Source organism: Copadichromis virginalis, linkage group LG3, assembly GCF_057382275.1.
Source record: "Copadichromis virginalis isolate Kocher_CV1m ecotype Utaka linkage group LG3, C_Virginalis_male_GT1.1, whole genome shotgun sequence".
NCBI lineage: Eukaryota > Metazoa > Chordata > Actinopteri > Cichliformes > Cichlidae > Copadichromis > Copadichromis virginalis.
In genome coordinates, this window is record NC_140620.1 from 50,281,431 (window position 1) to 50,299,443 (window position 18,013).

The following is an 18,013-nucleotide window of genomic DNA, read 5'->3' on the forward strand; positions in this document are numbered from 1 at the left end:
GTTTCACAGGGGCAGGAAGCGCTCGGGTCTGCTGACCATATATAGACTAAGGTGTCTCCTTCCCCACGTGCAGGGAATTTCTAAAGCGGATTGCCAGGAAATTGCTGTCCAAGCCTCCAGAAACAAGCCAGCGCTTAGAAGAGTTCTCGGCAGAAAATGATGTAACTTTCCACAGAAACATTTGAGCTCTGATGGCTTCAGGTCTTCTAAGCCGAGAAGAAAATGGCTAACTCATGGGATTTTCAGAGATACCTGATCCAGCCTGTAGGCTGAAGGGTTTGTTTGTTTTGTCTGCATGTCATTGCACATGTGTATAGTGACAATAAAATGCATTCTATTCTATTTTCTTTCTCTCCTTTAAACTTAGCTTAATATTAGAAGCTGCCCTTATTTACTTTTTTACACTATTGTCTCAAATTTGAAATGTAACATTTTATCTCTGAGATGTCAAACATTTGGTCCGAGGACCAGACCAGACTCACCAAGGGATCCAATCCGGCTCACTGCAGGGCTTGAAGGGCTGGAAAGTTTAAAATACAACGCATCTGGGAAGTGTTCACAGCACTTCACTTGTTCTACTTTTTGCATTGTTACAGCCTTATTCCAAAATGAATACATTCATTTTTCTCACTTTGTAAATATGGGGTATTATGATTGGAAAAATTAATGTAATCCTTTTTTTTAGTGTAAGGCTGTAAAGTGACAAAATGTAGAACAAGACAAGTGCTCTAAATACATCCACTGTATGATATATTCGGTTTTTCCTAAAAAAACAAAACAAAAAAAACAAACCAAAAAACCCCCCAAATGCTGCTATTCCTGGTGTTAAAGAGTGAAAATGTTTTCCAGCTGAAGTGGTGAGGGAAAGTACCAACAAGGTAGGTGGTGTATCCTCTTGACAGGAAATTAGAAAGGGAAAGTTGGTGGCGAATTAAAGACATACGGGAAAGCATTTGAAGGAAGAGTCTAGAAAAAAAAAGAAAAAGACAAAAAAAAAGTGGGAAATGAACAAAGTGCAATGAAGAACTGAGAAGCTAAGTGTACAGCAAGAAAAAATGTTTAGAGTGCATTGAATTTGAGTCTCGGCAATAAAGGAAGGCGAAAATAACTTGTCAATTGGCTAGACAGAGATCGAGCTGGAACGGATGAGCAGCAGGTTGGGGTGATTAAGGATAGAGTTGGAAATGTGCTAATGAGTCAAGTCAGGGTGTTGACAAGTTGGAAGAAATACTTTTGAGGAACTGATGGGTGTAGAAAATGTAAGAGAGAGTAAGATGGGTGGAACATGGATAAGAAAGGATGAAGTGAGGGCAGCTATGAAGAGAATGAAGAGTGCAAAGGTGGTTCATCCAAATGACATACACAATCAAAGGTTTGGACACACCTTTCCATTTAATGCTTTTTCTTTATTTTTACTACTTTCTATATTGTAGATACATCAAATGTTATTAAGCAAGATATATGGAATTATGTAGCAAAGAAAACATTGATAAAAAGCTCTAAATATGTTTTATATTTTAGATTCTTGAAAGTAGCCACGCTTTTCTTTGTTGACAAATGTTTTTTCTATCACAGGTCTGCCTTGTCAGGGTTCATTTGTGGAATTTCTTGCCTTCTTAATGCGGGGTTGGGACCATCAGTTGTACTGTGCAGAAGTCAGGATGGTACACAGCTGACTGTCTTATTTGACAACTGTTAGAATTCATTTTACGGCAACCAATCGCATAAGTGAAACGATAGTCTGTAATTTCTTTAAGATCTGAATCTAAGTCAGTCAAAATTTGAATGTGTCCCAAAGTGGAGTTACAAAAACCATCAATCGCTCTGGTGAAACTGGCTCACACGAGGACCGCCCAGGAAAGGAAGACTAAGAGTCTTCTCTGCTACTGAGGAAAAATTCATCTGAGTCAGCAGCCTCAGATTAGAGCCCAGATAAATGCCACACAGAGTTCCAGTAGCAGACACATCTCTACATCAAATGATCAGACTGCACGAATCAGGCCTTTATGGTCAAATAGCTGCTAAGAAACAACTCCAAAGAAAAGCAACAAGCAGAAGAGATTTGTTTGGGCGAGGATACAGAAGGATTCAATTCAATTCAATTCAATTTTATTTATATAGCGCCAAATCACAACAAAAGTCGCCTCAAGGCGCTTCATAGATAAAGAGAAAAACCCAACAATCATATGACCCCCTATGAGCAAGCACTTTGGCAACAGTGGGAAGGAAAAACTCCCTTTTAACAGGAAGAAACCTCCGGCAGAACCAGGCTCAGGGAGGGGCGGCCATCTGCTGCGACCGGTTGGGGTGAGAGAAGGAAGACAGGATAAAAGACATGCTGTGGAAGAGAGACAGAGGTTAATAACAGATATGATTCAATGCAGAGAGGTCTGTTAATACATAGTGAGTGAGAAAGGTGACTGAAAGGAAAAACTCAATGCATCATGGGAATCCCCGGCAGCCTACGTCTATTGCAGCATAACTAAGGGAGGATCCAGGGTCACCTGGTCCAGCCCTAACTATATGCTTTAGCAAAAAGGAAAGTTTTAAGCCTAATCTTGAAAGTAGATAGTGTCTGTCTCCTGAATCCAAACTGGAAGCTGGTTCCACAGAAGAGGGGCCTGAAAACTGAAGGCTCTCCCTCCCATTCTACTTTTAAATACTCTAGGAACAACAAGTAGGCCTGCAGAGCGAGAGCGAAGTGCTCTAATAGGGTGATATGGTACTACAAGGTCATTAAGATAAGATGGGGCCTGATTATTTAAGACCTTGTATGTGAGGAGCAGGATTTTGAATTCAATTCTGGACTTGAAGCCAATGAAGCGAAGCCAAAACAGGAGAAATATGCTCTCTCTTTCTAGTCCCTGTCAGGACTCTTGCTGCAGCATTTTGGATTAGCTGAAGGCTTTTCAGCGAGTTTTTTGGACATCCTGATAATAATGAATTACAGTCGTCCAGCCTGGAAGTAATAAATGCATGAACTAGTTTTTCAGCGTCACTCTGAGACAGGATATTTCTAATTTTAGAGATGTTGCGCAAATGGAAGAAAGCAGTCTTACATATTTGTTTAATGTGTGCATTGAAGGACATATCCTGGTCAAAAATGACTCCAAGGTTCCTCACCGTGTTACTGGAGGCCAAGGTAATGCCATCCAGAGTAAGAATCTGGTTAGATACCATATTTCTAAGATTTTCAGGGCCGAGTACAATAACCTCAGTTTTGTCTGAATTAAGAAGCAGAAAGTTAGCGGCCATCCAGGTCTTTATGTCTTTAAGACATTCCTGCAGTTTAACTAATTGGTGTGTGTTATCTGGCTTCATGGACAGATAGAGCTGGGTGTCATCTGCATAGCAGTGAAAATGTATGCTATGTCTTCTAATGATGCTGCCTAAGGGAAGCATGTATGATGTAAACAGAATTGGTCCTAGCACTGAACCCTGTGGAACTCCATAATTAACCTCAGTGTGTGAAGAGGACTCTCCATTTACATGTACAAATTGGAGTCTATTAGATAGATATAATACAAACCACTGCAGTGCAGTACCTGTAATACCTACAGCATGTTCTAATCGCTCTAATAGGATATTATGGTCGACAGTATCGAATGCTGCGCTAAGGTCTAGCAGGACAAGCACAGAGATGAGTCCACTGTCAGAGGCCATAAGAAGATCATTTGTAACCTTCACTAAAGCTGTTTCTGTGCTGTGATGAGCTCTGAAACCTGACTGAAACTCTTCAAATAAACCATTCCTCTGCAGATGATCAGTTAGCTGTTTGACAACTACTCTTTCAAGGATTTTTGATATGAAAGGAAGGTTGGAGATTGGCCTATAATTAGCTAAGACTGCTGGGTCTAGAGATGGCTTTTTGAGGTTTAACTACAGCCAGCTTGAAGGCCTGTGGTACATAGCCGATTATTAGAGATAGGTTGATCATATTTAAGATCGAAGAATTAATTAATGGCAGGACTTCTTTGAGCAGTTTTGTAGGAATGGGGTCTAAAAGGAATGAACATTAGACCGGTGGACATCTGTGCTTTGGTCTGATGAGTCCAAATTTGAGATGTTTGGTTCCACTTGCTGTTTCTTTGTGCAATACAGAAAAGGTGAATAGATGGTCTCTACGTTCATGGTTCCCACCGTGAAGCATGGAGAAGGAAGGTGAAGATGCTTTGCTGGTGACAATGTTGGGCATTTACTGAAAGCTGAAGGCACACTGAACCAGCATGGCTACCACAGCATCCTGCAGCAACATGCCATCCTATCGGGTTTGCCTTTAGTTGGACCATCATTTATTTCTCAACAGGACAATGACCCTTTTACTAGTCCCTAAGGACCCCAAAGCGCTTTACACAACCAGTCATCCACCCATTCACACGCTGGTGATGGCAAGCTACATTGTAGTCACAGCCACCCTGGGGCGCACTGACATAGGCGAGGCTGCCGGACACTGGTGCCACCGGGGCCAGAGAAGAGTAATTAAAGTCAGTAGTGAAAGTGAAAACTGTTCTAAAATAAGCTGACTGCTTAGGAACGCTGCAGAAGTACAGAGTGTGAAAAACAGCATCACTATCAATCACAAATATCCACAAAAAAATCTTGATTTTCACCATCTTGTGAAGGCACCGCTGCAGAAGTATTTGCATACAATGACATTTGACCACATCCACACCAGCTCCCTGTGAGGGAGAGCTATTTATAATAATATGTTTTACTTAATGTAAATAGATTAAATGAGTTATTTTAGACCAATTATTGTTAGAAATGTCACATCGTACTTAAATATATTATGTTTTCTCTAAACAAATTCATATTTTACATTTAGATTAACTGACTTGTTTAATTCCCACATAAAAATGTTGTTAATTTAAATTGTTTTGTTATCTTAAGTAAATCACGCAAGAAAAAAATATGAAACAACTCAGCTTTTACTTTACAGTTTAAGAAACTATGTTTTTGTTTTAATTTATTTTTTAAGAAGAATAAGAAGAAGAGGGAAAGAGCTGGTATGGTAAAGCTTTGGACTACAGAGCCTGAACTGTATTTATTTTCTTTGGTTCTCTGTACATTAACTTAGATTAATTCGATTTTTAATTAGATTTATTAATATTTATTAATAAATCACATTTATCACATAATTCACAAAAAGGTGTCATTGCAATTTTTCCAGTGTATTTTGTTAAAAGTTAGAAAAGAAGCGCCTAAGAAATATTTGCAAAAATCTGTAAAGTGGATTCAGTGGTTGAAAACTGTGGTAAAAATAGCTGACTCGTTTATAACTCCTAAATGTAAAAATGTTCACATTTCTGATGCTTGTTTTCATTTTCACAAGATCGTTAACATTTTATATTTTGAAAATTAGAACATTCCCCAAACCGACTCAAATGTGTAATTTCCACAACAGACACAAGTAGGCGCTGCCGCAAACCATCACAGTAGTTCTCTGGCCTCCACAGCCCGGCCACACCTTAAATATGCACACTGACCAATCTGCCGGCGCCGGAAGTTGAAAGCAACCAATCCACGTTCTCTTGCTGCAAAACAAGCCAATCGGTGGCTACATGGGGCGGGATTAACACTCTGGCTTCTTCCTGAGTTGCAATGCTGCTTACGAGAGCCGAACATTATCATACTAAACTTTAAAATTATAACATACATTTATTACAGTATAACAGTTAAACGGGGCAGCGTCACGATGGGTTTACTAACAATTTTGAAGAAGATGAAACAGAAGGAGCGCGAGATGAGGCTGCTGATGCTGTATCCTTTCTGTGACAGGTTTGGCTAGGCTGAAAACAAAGTGGCATTCGTGCACTTGGTTTATTATAACTATACATGTATCAAATAAGAACCCGCAAGCTTCTCTGTGTCGTTAGATAAAGATGCCGGATAACGCCTTTCTCTTTATTTTCCCTCTGTGCGGATTCATCCTTCTTGCTATGCTAGCTGTTACACGTATTCTAGTAAATATACGAGACGCTGATTAATCGATTAAAACCTCTCAGGTGTGTGAGTTGTCTTTAACCTGGCGCGTGCAGAGGTCTGGACAACGCGGGGAAGACGACCATCTTGAAAAAATTCAACGGGGAGGACGTCAGCACCATCTCTCCCACACTGGGCTTCAACATCAAAACGCTGGAGCACAAAGGGTAACGCGCACACTGGCTCAAACACGCGCACACGCACGTTGCTTTGACACCCATGTTTCTTTAAAAAAAACTAATCTAGTCAAGGAAAAATTTCAAAGATGGTCGATATAATAATCTAAAATTAAAATGTGCCTATATGAATATGAAAGTAGGTATTGTGTATTGTCTTATGTGAAAACCATGACAAATAATAAATGAAGCTTCAGTGTAATAAAGGAATAAAAGTCACAGGAAATGCTTTATCCCTTCAGATCTATTTGCCTCTATTTCCTTCCGCCTGTGGCGCCTTTTGATTTGGCTTTTATTTCTGTGTGTCAGCCTGTTAAATCCAGAATCAAAGTTAAAATCCTTCATCTCTTAAATAATCAGGCCCCATCTTACCATAAAACCAAATGGGACTATATCAGAGCACTTCGCTCTCAGGCTGCTTGCCAACTTGTGGTTCGTACGGTATTTAAAAGTAGAAGGGAGGCAAACGTTTGCTGAAAACCTCCTGTGTTAATGTACAAAAGTATTCTTTAGACCTGTTTTTTTTTTTTTTTTCTAGCTCAGTCTGTACATTTCCATTCATGCCTCCCACTCCTTGTGTTTCCAGGTTTAAACTGAATATTTGGGACGTAGGCGGTCAGAAGTCACTGCGCTCCTACTGGAGGAACTACTTTGAGAGCACAGATGGGCTGGTGTGGGTGGTGGACAGCGCAGACAGACTCAGACTGGAAGACTGCAGACAGGAGCTCAGCGCACTCCTCCTGGAGGAGGTATATGAGAATGACACACAGTGGAGTGACAGAATCCTTTATATTGGTTGTTTTGTTTTTTAAAGGATAAAAGAGTAAACGCAATAGGTTTGCAGTAACCGTTAGACCAGAAGGGTAGGTGTGTAAAAATGTGACACTCACTAGTCCTGAATACCAGCCTTAACCCTGGTATTCCACCTGTCATTTAAAAGGAATATTTTGCCCAAACCAATCAGAAGTATCCATTTATCTTTAATAGAAAGCAAATCTTTAATCGTTTTTCTGAGTTGTCTGGACTTTCTATATCTTTTAAGATATTTTCAAAACTGGGCAACTCACACTGGCCTCCATGGACCCCTAAAAGCTAGAGTCAAAATATTTGATTTCAGTATGAACACGTTATGCTATTTTTAAATAAGCTGCGCTCCGTTCTTTGCAGAGGTTAGCTGGTGCAACGCTGCTGGTTTTTGCCAACAAACAGGATTTACCAGGAGCTCTGTCCAAAGAGGCAATACGAGAGGTGAGCTCTGCACCCACTTGACACTGCATTTCAGCAATGATATAGTTGCATATATCACGGTGGATGCTGACACTTTGTTCTTCTGCAGGCGCTGGCCCTGGATAACATCAAAAGTCATCACTGGTGTATCATTGGTTGCAGTGCAGTAACAGGAGAGAACTTGTTAGCTGGCGTGGACTGGTTATTAGATGACATCGCTGCGAGGATCTTCACTGCTGACTGAATGTTTAACTGCAGACCAGCTGGTCTCTGTTCATGACCTGCCGCCTTTAGTGACTGAATGCTTTTATACTTGTCCCATCAAGTAAGGATTTACCCAGCAGTCCTGGGTTTGCACTGATTTAAAGGAGACTTACCATAGTTTACTTGTATGAACCCAGTAATAAAAGTTCATCCATTCTTGTGGCAAAACACTGCAGTTGCCTTCTTACAACATCCACACTTGATTCTTGCAGACAACTTGTTATGCTCGTTCTTATGTAGTCTAAAGTTCTTTGACATGCAATTCTTTGCAAATTCTGGTTGTATCACAAGCGCCTACAGAGAAATTTGGTGCTTTCCACCATTCTTGCACAGGCCAGTTCTGCATAATTTGTCATCTCATCGATCAGCCTCAAGCCAATTCTTTGACAGTTAGCATTTAGGTTTGATTTAATTTGTGCTACAACACAAAGCACCCTGTGTTATCCCTTTAAGCCAGAAACCTGACATTCTAAAAACTTGCACTATTAAAATGTTCTGGTTTATCGAGTCTCCCCACAGTCACACTTGAAATAAAACAGCTTCGTCTGCTAAATTTTAAACACTTTATTGTTTTGTTACTGCAAATTTTAAGTGACAGAACCCCACAAATGTAAACATTATCACAGCTGTCCACACAATTCCAGTGTAGTTCAAACTGCAGTCATCTTGGTGGCAGCACACAGGAGATCGTCACGATGTGGCACGTACCGTCCAATCTGCAAAGTTTAAAAACAAACACTTAGAAACATGGAGGGCAGGAACACTCATGTTATGATTAAGTCCGTTTTAAATCAGAGTACACCAATCAGTCATGAATCTTCAGACTGGGGCGGTAAAACAACCTCATCACTTCTGCTTAACACTAAACCGTTGCCTAATTAAGTAACTTTTCCAGTTTAAACTGGTTACTCACCATCATGACTGTGCGCAATGTCAGTCTCATGACATGAGGTGCTGGACACAGACCACATGACTCCATTGCCTCAAACAAGAAACCTGCAATAGATGAAATGTGTTAGTAGAGTCTGCTTGTGGAGTGACTGAGAACACATTTTAGCTGCTGAGATCAGAGTATACCAATCAGTCACGAATCTTCAGACTGGGGCGGTAAAACAACCTCATCACTTCTGTTTAATTTTTAACTGGACATTAAGCTGCTGCATGCTGTTAAAACAGAAGCAGAGTTTGTACTCACCAGCATGAACTGACTGAACCGACGATCTGGTGTTTAAAGCTGTTTAAAGACAGACAAGTATTAAGTATCCTGCTGAAGCTCTTTTGGGGAAATTGTCAGACTGACATTAACACTTTAGTGAAGCAAATCTATAAAGCAGCATTCAAAGCCACTGTGTTATAAAGTGTCAAAGAAGTTTAAATATGACATTTCTGGGATGTGATCAGAAGGTTTCTTTTCAGCCATGCCTTGGTCAGCACTCCTTCTCCATCAGAGCACCAGCAGGTCACCTTACACCTGGAGGGGTAACAGTCAGGGTTCTCAGCACCATGCTAGGCCAACAGGAGGGGAGACCAACTGAGTTGGAGGGGGTAGAGTCAACCCCCTCTTTGACTGTGGTGTCATGTCATCATTTGCACAAACCCAGCAGTACTAAAGTCAAGATCCAGGGCTTTCACAGTCTTATCAGACAGGAAGCATGACTGCACAGTTTTAGACCTTAATACCAGAATCATTCATCCTTTATTTTCACTATGATCACTTTTCTGTTGATGTTAACATGCACAGCACCTACCTAGGGCTTGCGTCCAGCTCACAGATTTGACAGGCAGCTCTGTCCTGAAGGACGACACAAAGTTACATTAGCAACGTTTGCTCACAATGACGTTAGGCTACAGGTTTGTTCCCGTGCAGATAAACATCAGATGATTCACAATTCCAGTATGTTTCCATTCAGACTGTTGGTAACCCCAACAGGTCATCCCCTTATTGCCAAGGCAACACCAGTGGGTTCACCTTTTCAGGTCTGGCATTGACACGAGGCGTAAGACGTGTGCAAGTATCATCATACAGGAAACTTGAGTGACACCCATCAGTCTAAATAAAAGTTTAGAGTCCATCAAGCTCTAAGCCTCCTACATAAAGATGTCTAGATGAGCACTAAAACGAAGCTACAGAGTTCACCCACCTGGACAAACAGCTGGGATGGTGATGGCAGCATCTGGAGTCCAAACTTCAGCTACCTGTAAAATGATTGCATCAAGTCAAGGTACAGAAAGGAGGTTCAAGTCTCACAGTGTTTCCTGTGGACCGTCACTGACTTCAGATTTAAATTTTATCAACAGCAGTTCAGACGAACGAGATTCCAAAATTTCTCTCATCATTTTCAGCAGGTCTGAATATTTAAAACTGCACAGATTTTTTTTTTTTTTTTTTTTTTAAACATACCTTCAAACCGGAAAGCCTCCATGGAGCTGCTGAAGCAGTCATCAAGTCACCTGACAACAGAAATCATTTACATCACTCAAGTGGCCATGCAGATTGTATTATGACAAATAAAATACACAGATTATAGAAATCCTTCAAAGTGAAAAGCTGCAGTTGCTCAGACGTTCGTGTCGTTTCACATCGGGTCAAAGTGAGCTAAGTATCATCATCACTGAAACTGCGCTGCAGATGAAACGTCTCTGCACAACAAGCTCAACAGAAAGAATATTCAAGTCTTAAATCCTTACCTTGAAACTTTCTCGACTGCCTTCCCCCAAGCATTTGGTGGAAGTCCCTAAAGGAGAAGTTGGGCCGTTAATAAAAAAAAAAGCAGGGACTACTTCTTGTGCCATTAAGGACTTGCATGTTTGATCAGGGCTTTGGTGACAAACTGCCATGTGACACATGTCGTCCAGGTGTTTGATGGGTGCTAACCCATTTCATCCTTTCAAACAGTCAGAAATGCCTCACATTATGGAACCAATAAATTAATTTAGCATTTCAGATTCAATTTCTAGAATTTCACATTAACCTGAAAAAATTAAAGCTTAATACTTACATGCGGATTTGGCATCACTTCCTTCTGAAACTTTAGCCTAGCAAAGAAATACGACTGTTAATCATTTGCAATAACTAACATTTACATGTTTGTTAGCCTAAATTAAAGGGTAATCAGATTAAAGGTTGACATCACATTAATCAGGCATATGCTTGTCATTAATGGTAATCATCATGCTTAAAACCCTACTGTGGAATTTTAACAACGGCAGAAAATCTTAACTGACCTCTGAATTTAAGCCACTCTGAACACTGCGGGGTTCACATCAGAGGACCTACACAGAAAAAAATAAATCTTTGTTAATGAGATCTGTATTTAAGCCCTCAAGAAATTAGAACTAGAGATTTGTCAATTCAATCACTGCCCTTAACTTTAAACCACAGTCATTGTCTTATAAAAGTGTTTTAAGAGCCATTACAGCACAATCAGGTTGGAGCCTACATGCTGCTCAGAATCTGGTAAAGAAGCTTCTTCAAAACGCTGATTCAGTAAGAGAGAGTTCCAAGACTCATCACCGCAGCACAACATGCTCATTTATAGCCACACAGATGTTTAACTGCAGAGCCACTGAGAGAGATCATTTAAATTCCTAATCCAGATTAAAATCTGAAGCACTCTGAGCATTTTCTAATTACCTGATGTAGGAAGTGTCCTCACAGGCCATGCCTGAAACCAGACGAGAAAAAAAAAAAAAAAAAAAAAAAAAGATGGCGCTGTTAGAGAGTTGTAAAAGAAAAAGCACGAGACGATCAGTGGTGATTCCTTCATGCTACTCAGTGTTTGAAATGCTGTCTTCAACGTTTTTATTCAGTGAGAGAGTTCAAACAGGTCATCACAGTAGCATGACCTTTCACGTTATGCCATTTAATACGGTTACATGACCCTACTCTCCATCTTATAATGCAATAAAGCGAATCTGTAAACAGACATTACCTGTGCAGGAAGCACGTTTCCAGCAGCTCCACATCTGGAAAGAAAAGAAAGAACGCGTTAGCATGCTGCAGCTAGCAACCAGCTAGCCATGCCGTTTACCACGTGACCGCTAAAATTTAACGTGCTACTGTTCGCGTGAAACAGTATGAAAACTGAGTTTAACAGCGTCTCAAATCAGAATAAAAAGAGTGCAATCACTGCCATTCAGGACAGGTCTGTGAAAAGTTTCATCATTTAGAGACGCTGTTAGTTGCCGTGCGGTCACTTCTGAAGCCATTAAAATGCAAGCCTGCTTTACGTTTAAGTCTCAATACTGGATGCATCAGGTAAAGAACATATTTTTATTAGTATTGACAGAAATTTCAGTCGAAATGTTTAAATTCTGCTGGTGGATGGTTGAAGATTACGCTAAAATCTGGTCGGTGCTCAATGAAGAGAAACTTCTAGCAAAAACACCACGCAGCGTTTAAAATGGCTGAAAATGAGACGTGAACTAACGTGAAACTGCAGCATCACTACAGCAGTTTCTTTAAAATCATCCAGTTAGTGGATAAACTCTGCAACTAAACTAAAGCGGCTAAGTGTTGCACAAATCTTACCTCTGCCAGAACATCGAAGGAAGTGGAAGAAGAGCGCGGTGCATCTCGTTTTTATGTCCCGCCTGTTGGACTCCGCCCACCGGCAAACGTCACCGAGTGGCTAACGCTTATCTTGACTCTCATCTGTATTACCAAACAATATTTGTCCAAATTTATGGCTGAAATAAATGTAAATTGTACCTTCTGTCAAGAACAACCTGAAACAGTTTCTCATTGGTTTTGGTCTTGTAAATTTACGTGTAAATTCTGGAAGGATTTCCACAAGTTTATTACTCTGTTCTCCCTAATCTTCAACTATACTATAAGGATGTTGTCTTTGGCTATTATAATTTTAAAGACAAGGACAATGATGCTTTCTTCTTTATAAATTTGGTTTTATTTTTGGCAAAATTTCATATACACAAAAGCAAAGTCCTCGGCAGAAAGCCTGAACGTCTTGTATTAAAAATGGAACTTGCACAATATATAAGGACAATCTCCTCATCAAAAAACACTAAGGCTCTCAAGACTGTTAACATCTATAACCGATTGAAACTGCTAACTTGATTTTGGCTCTTGCAAACTTTTGTTTATTTATGTTCCCCTTAATTTATTTTATCTTTTGTCCTTGTCCCTCTCTCTGTTCCTCATTGTACTACCACAATGTCATCTTTTATGTGATTCCTGTTTTACTTGACTGTATGTCTAAAATGTGATAAATAAAGTTAATTTAAAAAAAACAAAAAAAAACCTCTCATCTGTATTCAGCTATGGGTGAATTAAACTGGATAGAGTCTTTTGTACACAACCTAAACTCTGTATTTTTAACGCAAGAACATCGCTCTCAGCATGTAGCTGGAGAAAGCCTACAGAGAGTGGATTTTACTACGTCACTTCCGCTAAGATTGAGCGCCATTTTTACCTCCACCAGATGGCAGCAAAGACACAGAAACAGGCTGCAGATTTTACAGACCTTAGTGAGTGTGTGTGCGGGGGAAATCCAATTTCTACATCAGACAAGACAGAAAAGAATTATCCAGCTAAAGCATAACATATATTTAAACAGCGAAGCACTTTACTATCAGTAATACCTGCGTAGCCAAATAATGCAAAAGCAATTTTGACTCAGAACACGTGATTTTCTACTCTTCCACCCTCCACAGTGTTATTCTTTCATGTAAATATCCTCCATTCCAGCAGTGGGCGAGATCAGGATCTGGGTATGACTATTGCAAACTAAACATTGTTCATTTACTGGAGTGATTTCTTTTCACTGAGTTCAAGATTTGAACACAACCTTAAATTAGGAATGATTTTTTTTACTTATCATCTCTCATTCCCCTCTCTAGTCTTGACTTGTCCCCATGAAGAGATAATGTCCAAATGTCTCGCTTATTATGCTCGGATTCTCCAAAGTGTAAAAAAAAAAACCATGGTTTTATCTCTCTCTCTCTCTCTCTCTGTTTTTTTTTAAGGCAGAAAATGAAACACCGTCCAGCCATCGATCTGGAGCACACAGTGCTTGGATGAAGTATGAAGTGCTACCACAACATGAACAACGTGTTTCTGATACTTCCTGCCAGCCAGCAGCTCATGTGTGAGGGCAAAATAACCTGATAGTGACAGCAAATGATGAATCCAACCTGAAACAGTACGTTCCATGGTAACCAGAGCAGCTTTTGAAGGAGCCATCCAAGCCAGGGTGTTTCAGCAGAGGCTGGACCACTGCCTGTTTAAAAATTACAGGTACATCGCCTAAAGTCAGGCTGCTGTTTATAAGCCTTTGAATATAAGGTCCAATAGTGTCCCAAACTTCTTTAAAAAAACGAGGGGGAAGGACATCCCTGGGAGAACCAGACTTGATTTGGGTGACAATTTTACCCAGATAAGACAGAGACACAGGTTCAAAATGGCTAAAAAATGCTAAAGGCTAAAAATAACAGAAGGGTCATAAAAAGGGGGTAAAATATGTGCTCTAATAGATAAAATCTATTAAAGAAAAACAAAGAAATTTAAAAAAGCTTCACAAGTTTCAGCAGAAGCTTCTGTACAGTTGGATTGGGGAGGGTTAAGAACAGAGTTTAAAATACTAAATAAGAGACGGGGCTTATGGCAGTTGTCGTTAATAACACCTGCAAAATAGGCGGATTTCTGGTTCTTAACAATTTTCTGATATTTATGCCAGCTATCTCTTAAGATATCATAAGACACTTGTAGTTTGTCTTTTTCCCACTTGCGTTCTGCTTTTCTGCGCTCTCTTCGAGCAGCCCGAGTGATGTCGTTCAGCCATGGCTCAGACTTCAGTTTAGACCGCCTGACCTTCAGAGGAGCAACAGAAATGCTCACTGACTCGACCTGTAAGAACCAAACACATTACTTGGTGGAAACTCACACTCCCTTTCTCACAGGTTCACCCACTGTGGGCAGCTCTTTATGTTTGAGTTGGAGCTCAGTGATGCCCTGGTTCAGATCTGGAAGGAGATTGACCAGGAGACCAGACTGTCTCATTAGGAGCATGCTCCAACAATCTGAGACATGCATACAAGCACGTGGGGGCTACACAAACTACTGAGTATCATTTTGAGCTGCTGCATAATTTGTTAACTTGATTTTTAAGGTGTCTTTGGAGCTGTAGGTTCTCTGTAGGTTGATCATTTTCATTTCTATCAATGTGGGATCCTTTATTTCCCAGCACATTACCCAGTCCATATCAGTATAGATCTGCATGATTTGTTCCCACTGAGATCTAAAGTGTTCATTTCCTTTAATTTTTTTTATTTTTTTTTTAAATTTATATATATATGCGCTCTTCTGGACAGAGCTCGCCGATGTTGTTCCTGGGATCTGCTGGAGCCACTCGCCACATCTTCTCAAGCTCTTCTCTGAGCCCTTGGTATTTCTCAAGCTTCGCGTGTTCCTTCTTCCTGATGTTGCTGTCATTCGGTATCGCTACGTCTACCACTATGGCCGTCTTCCTCTGCTTGTCTAACGCCACTGTGTACGGTTGGTTAGCCACCACCATTGTGTCCGTATCTGGAAGGATCTTAGCTCGGCCATTCTCCACCACCCTAGGGGGCGTCTCCCATTTTGACCTCGGGACTTCCAGGTCATACTCGGCACAGATGTTTCTGTATACTATGCTGGACACTTGGTTATGGCGTTCCCTGTATGCCCATATATATATGTGTATATATATGTATGTGTGTGTGTATACATGTGTGTGTGTGTATATATATATGTGTGTATATATGTGTGTATATATATATATATATATATATATATATATATATATATATATTAGGGGTGCAACGATACACAAAATTCACGGTTCGGTTCGATACTTTGGTGTCACGGTTCGATATTTTTTCGATACAAAAAAAATGTTCATGCCTTTTTAATTTGTCATTTATTAAAATTATAAATATATATTTTAACACAAAAGTACAGTTTTTAAATTTAACCCTAACCCTTGTGCGTGTTGTTATTTAGCTCGTCATATTGCAGCCACAGAAATTCTTTTGTCCATGAAACCATAAAGCTGCACTTTCTTTTTGCCTTATAGTCTGATTTGTCATAACTTCTCCGTTTTGTGGTAAGCTTTTCTTTGGCTGTCACTTCTTCACCCTGACCTGTCTTATTTGGCTCAGCAGAACTAAAATATATATCTGTCTGTGAAGGTTCTCAGTCATCCAGGTCATCGTAGTGAAATATATATCCTGCCGCACTCACATAAGCTCAGCGATTCTCTGCGCGATCAACCTCTCACATGTTTAAGCTGCGGGAGATTTCACTTGTCATGTTTGCATAGTAAGCTAACGATTAATAAGACGATGTCAGAGGAATTGGTGCACAAATTATCATCACTCACAGATCAGTGCTGTCGCTCTCTATACACAGTTCGCGCGATTGCAAAGTGAAAGCAAAAAAACAAGCGCAAATTCAAACACGATTTCAATATGTCACATATTGACAGTGGCTCACCCAATGACATAATTACCCAGCTACATTTCTGAAAGAATGCAAAAGCATTGACATATGTTTTTCCTTCCTACAATAGCCCGACAGGCAGGGCAGAGATAGCTCCAGGACGTCGGGCTAGCGATATTGCGAGCCCTGTATCTGATTGAGGAATCACTCATCTTTGGAAAAGAGAGTTTATTACAGAGAAATGTCTCTTTCCAAAATAAAAGCTATACTATCCGCTTCTTCTGGGCTATATTCTCAGCAGCATATTAAACATATCAGGTCTCCATAAGGAGAATCCTGTGCTAACAGCTGTCTAAATGACTCGGCTAAAGTTTGTAGCATGCATGCTTGTTGTTTTTGTCTTTGCACTAGGATGATGTCGGCGTAAATGTGCAGTCATATTCGTTGTGTTCCCACTAGTGCTTTCAGGTTAATCTCGTTGAAATAACCTTAACGCCACAACACGGCAAATCTCCGTTAACGAGCTACCCTATACAGAGGGGCTAGACGGCCAACACGTTAACGAGCTAACTGCGCTAACACACTAGCTCCCACCCATGTAATTGAGCATTGCATGGCACATCCAACATACTGTTTTACTTTAGTCCATGACTCGCTTACCTTCAGGGTCATACGTCACATGAAAACCAAAATAATTCCAAACGCCAGATCTGAATGAGGGTGGGGAGGTCCACTTCTGTCTCGCTAGCTTGCCCTGCGCTCTTCCTTCTGACCATGCTGTCTGTGTTGAGTGCTCAGTGAATCTGCGTTCGACTACTCCGCCTAGGCTGCACTCTCGAGCCTAGGCGGAGTAGTCAAACGCAGATTCACTGAGCGCTCAACACAGACAGCATCGTCAGAAGGAAAGTTGATAAAATAAATTACAAATTTTGTATTGTTCTTTTTTTTCTCCCCTTTGGTTTTCTTCCTTTCTCTCCCCCTCTTTCTTTCATTCTTTCCCCCTGTCCTATCCCACAGTCATGTCTGTCCCGTTTGCAACTGAAAATAAAATAAATTCATAATTATAATAAAGGTCAATCAAATGGACCAATATGATGATCCACTTAAAATAAATCCTCTTGGCATCTTTCTTGGCCTCAAGACAACAATTCTGATGGCTATAGATCCAAACGGGACACAAAAAATAAAAAATAAAAAATAAATTGAAAAAAATTGTATTGTTCGATACATATGCGTACCGAACCGAAAGCACTGTATCGAACGGTTCAATATCGATACGAATATCGTTGCACCCCTAATATATATATATATATATATATATATATATATATATATATATATATATAACGGAAGGAAGGAAGGGGGCCGGGGACTGGTGAGTGTCAGCACCACAGTCCAGGATGAGACAACGAACATCCAAGAATACATTAGGAAGATGGCCCCAACTGACCGAGTGCTCAGTGAATACCTCAGGCAGCAGAAACCCAAGAAAGAGGAGGGAGACGAGGAACCATCATGGAAGGACAGGCCCCTGCACGGTATGTACCACCGGCAGATAGAGGAGGTGGCTGATATCCAGAAATCCTACCAGTGGCTGGACAAAGCTGGACTGAAAGACAGCACAGAGGCACTAATCATGGCAGCACAAGAACAAGCTCTGAGCACAAGATCCATAGAGGCTGGGGTCTATCACACCAGGCAAGACCCCAGGTGCAGGCTGTGTAAAGATGCCCCAGAGACAATCCAGCACATAACAGCAGGGTGCAAGATGCTAGCAGGCAAGGCATACATGGAACGCCATAACCAAGTGGCCGGCATAGTGTACAGGAACATCTGTGCTGAGTACAACCTGGAAGTCCCGAGGTCAAAATGGGAGATGCCCCCAAGGGTGGTGGAGAATGACCGAGCTAAGATCCTGTGGGACTTC

The 18,013-nt window shown here is 40.6% G+C and overlaps 1 protein-coding gene, 1 long non-coding RNA gene and 5 other non-coding genes across 7 annotated transcripts; 1 reads left to right on the forward strand and 6 right to left on the reverse strand.

The window, feature by feature from the left end:
* The first annotated feature begins 5,548 nt into the window (after positions 1-5,548).
* arl2 (ADP-ribosylation factor-like 2) lies at positions 5,549-7,819 on the forward strand. The gene is made up of 5 exons (XM_085451534.1): positions 5,549-5,760; positions 6,039-6,149; positions 6,745-6,907; positions 7,326-7,406; positions 7,495-7,819. Exons 1-5 carry the CDS (start codon positions 5,696-5,698, stop codon positions 7,627-7,629), a joined length of 555 nt encoding a protein of 184 aa, XP_085307660.1. The 5' UTR covers positions 5,549-5,695; the 3' UTR covers positions 7,630-7,819.
* Positions 7,820-8,198: 379 nt separating this feature from the next.
* Positions 8,199-12,425, reverse strand: LOC146715112 (uncharacterized). The gene is made up of 12 exons (XR_014918916.1): positions 12,181-12,425; positions 11,582-11,615; positions 11,284-11,314; positions 10,875-10,922; positions 10,649-10,685; positions 10,338-10,384; positions 10,051-10,100; positions 9,791-9,845; positions 9,398-9,441; positions 8,845-8,883; positions 8,563-8,645; positions 8,199-8,365 (listed from the first exon to the last, which is right to left on the reverse strand). It is a non-coding gene; the product is annotated as an uncharacterized LOC146715112 (long non-coding RNA).
* LOC146715113 (small nucleolar RNA SNORD31) lies at positions 8,435-8,506 on the reverse strand. Its single transcript, XR_014919471.1, has one exon. It is a non-coding gene; the product is annotated as a small nucleolar RNA SNORD31 (small nucleolar RNA).
* On the reverse strand, positions 8,710-8,781 carry LOC146715114 (small nucleolar RNA SNORD31). The gene has a single exon (XR_014919469.1). It is a non-coding gene; the product is annotated as a small nucleolar RNA SNORD31 (small nucleolar RNA).
* On the reverse strand, positions 9,551-9,676 carry LOC146715115 (small nucleolar RNA SNORD22). Its single transcript, XR_014919472.1, has one exon. It is a non-coding gene; the product is annotated as a small nucleolar RNA SNORD22 (small nucleolar RNA).
* LOC146715116 (small nucleolar RNA SNORD29) lies at positions 10,203-10,267 on the reverse strand. Its single transcript, XR_014919473.1, has one exon. It is a non-coding gene; the product is annotated as a small nucleolar RNA SNORD29 (small nucleolar RNA).
* On the reverse strand, positions 11,417-11,489 carry LOC146715117 (small nucleolar RNA SNORD36). Its single transcript, XR_014919353.1, has one exon. It is a non-coding gene; the product is annotated as a small nucleolar RNA SNORD36 (small nucleolar RNA).
* Positions 12,426-18,013: the final 5,588 nt, after the last annotated feature.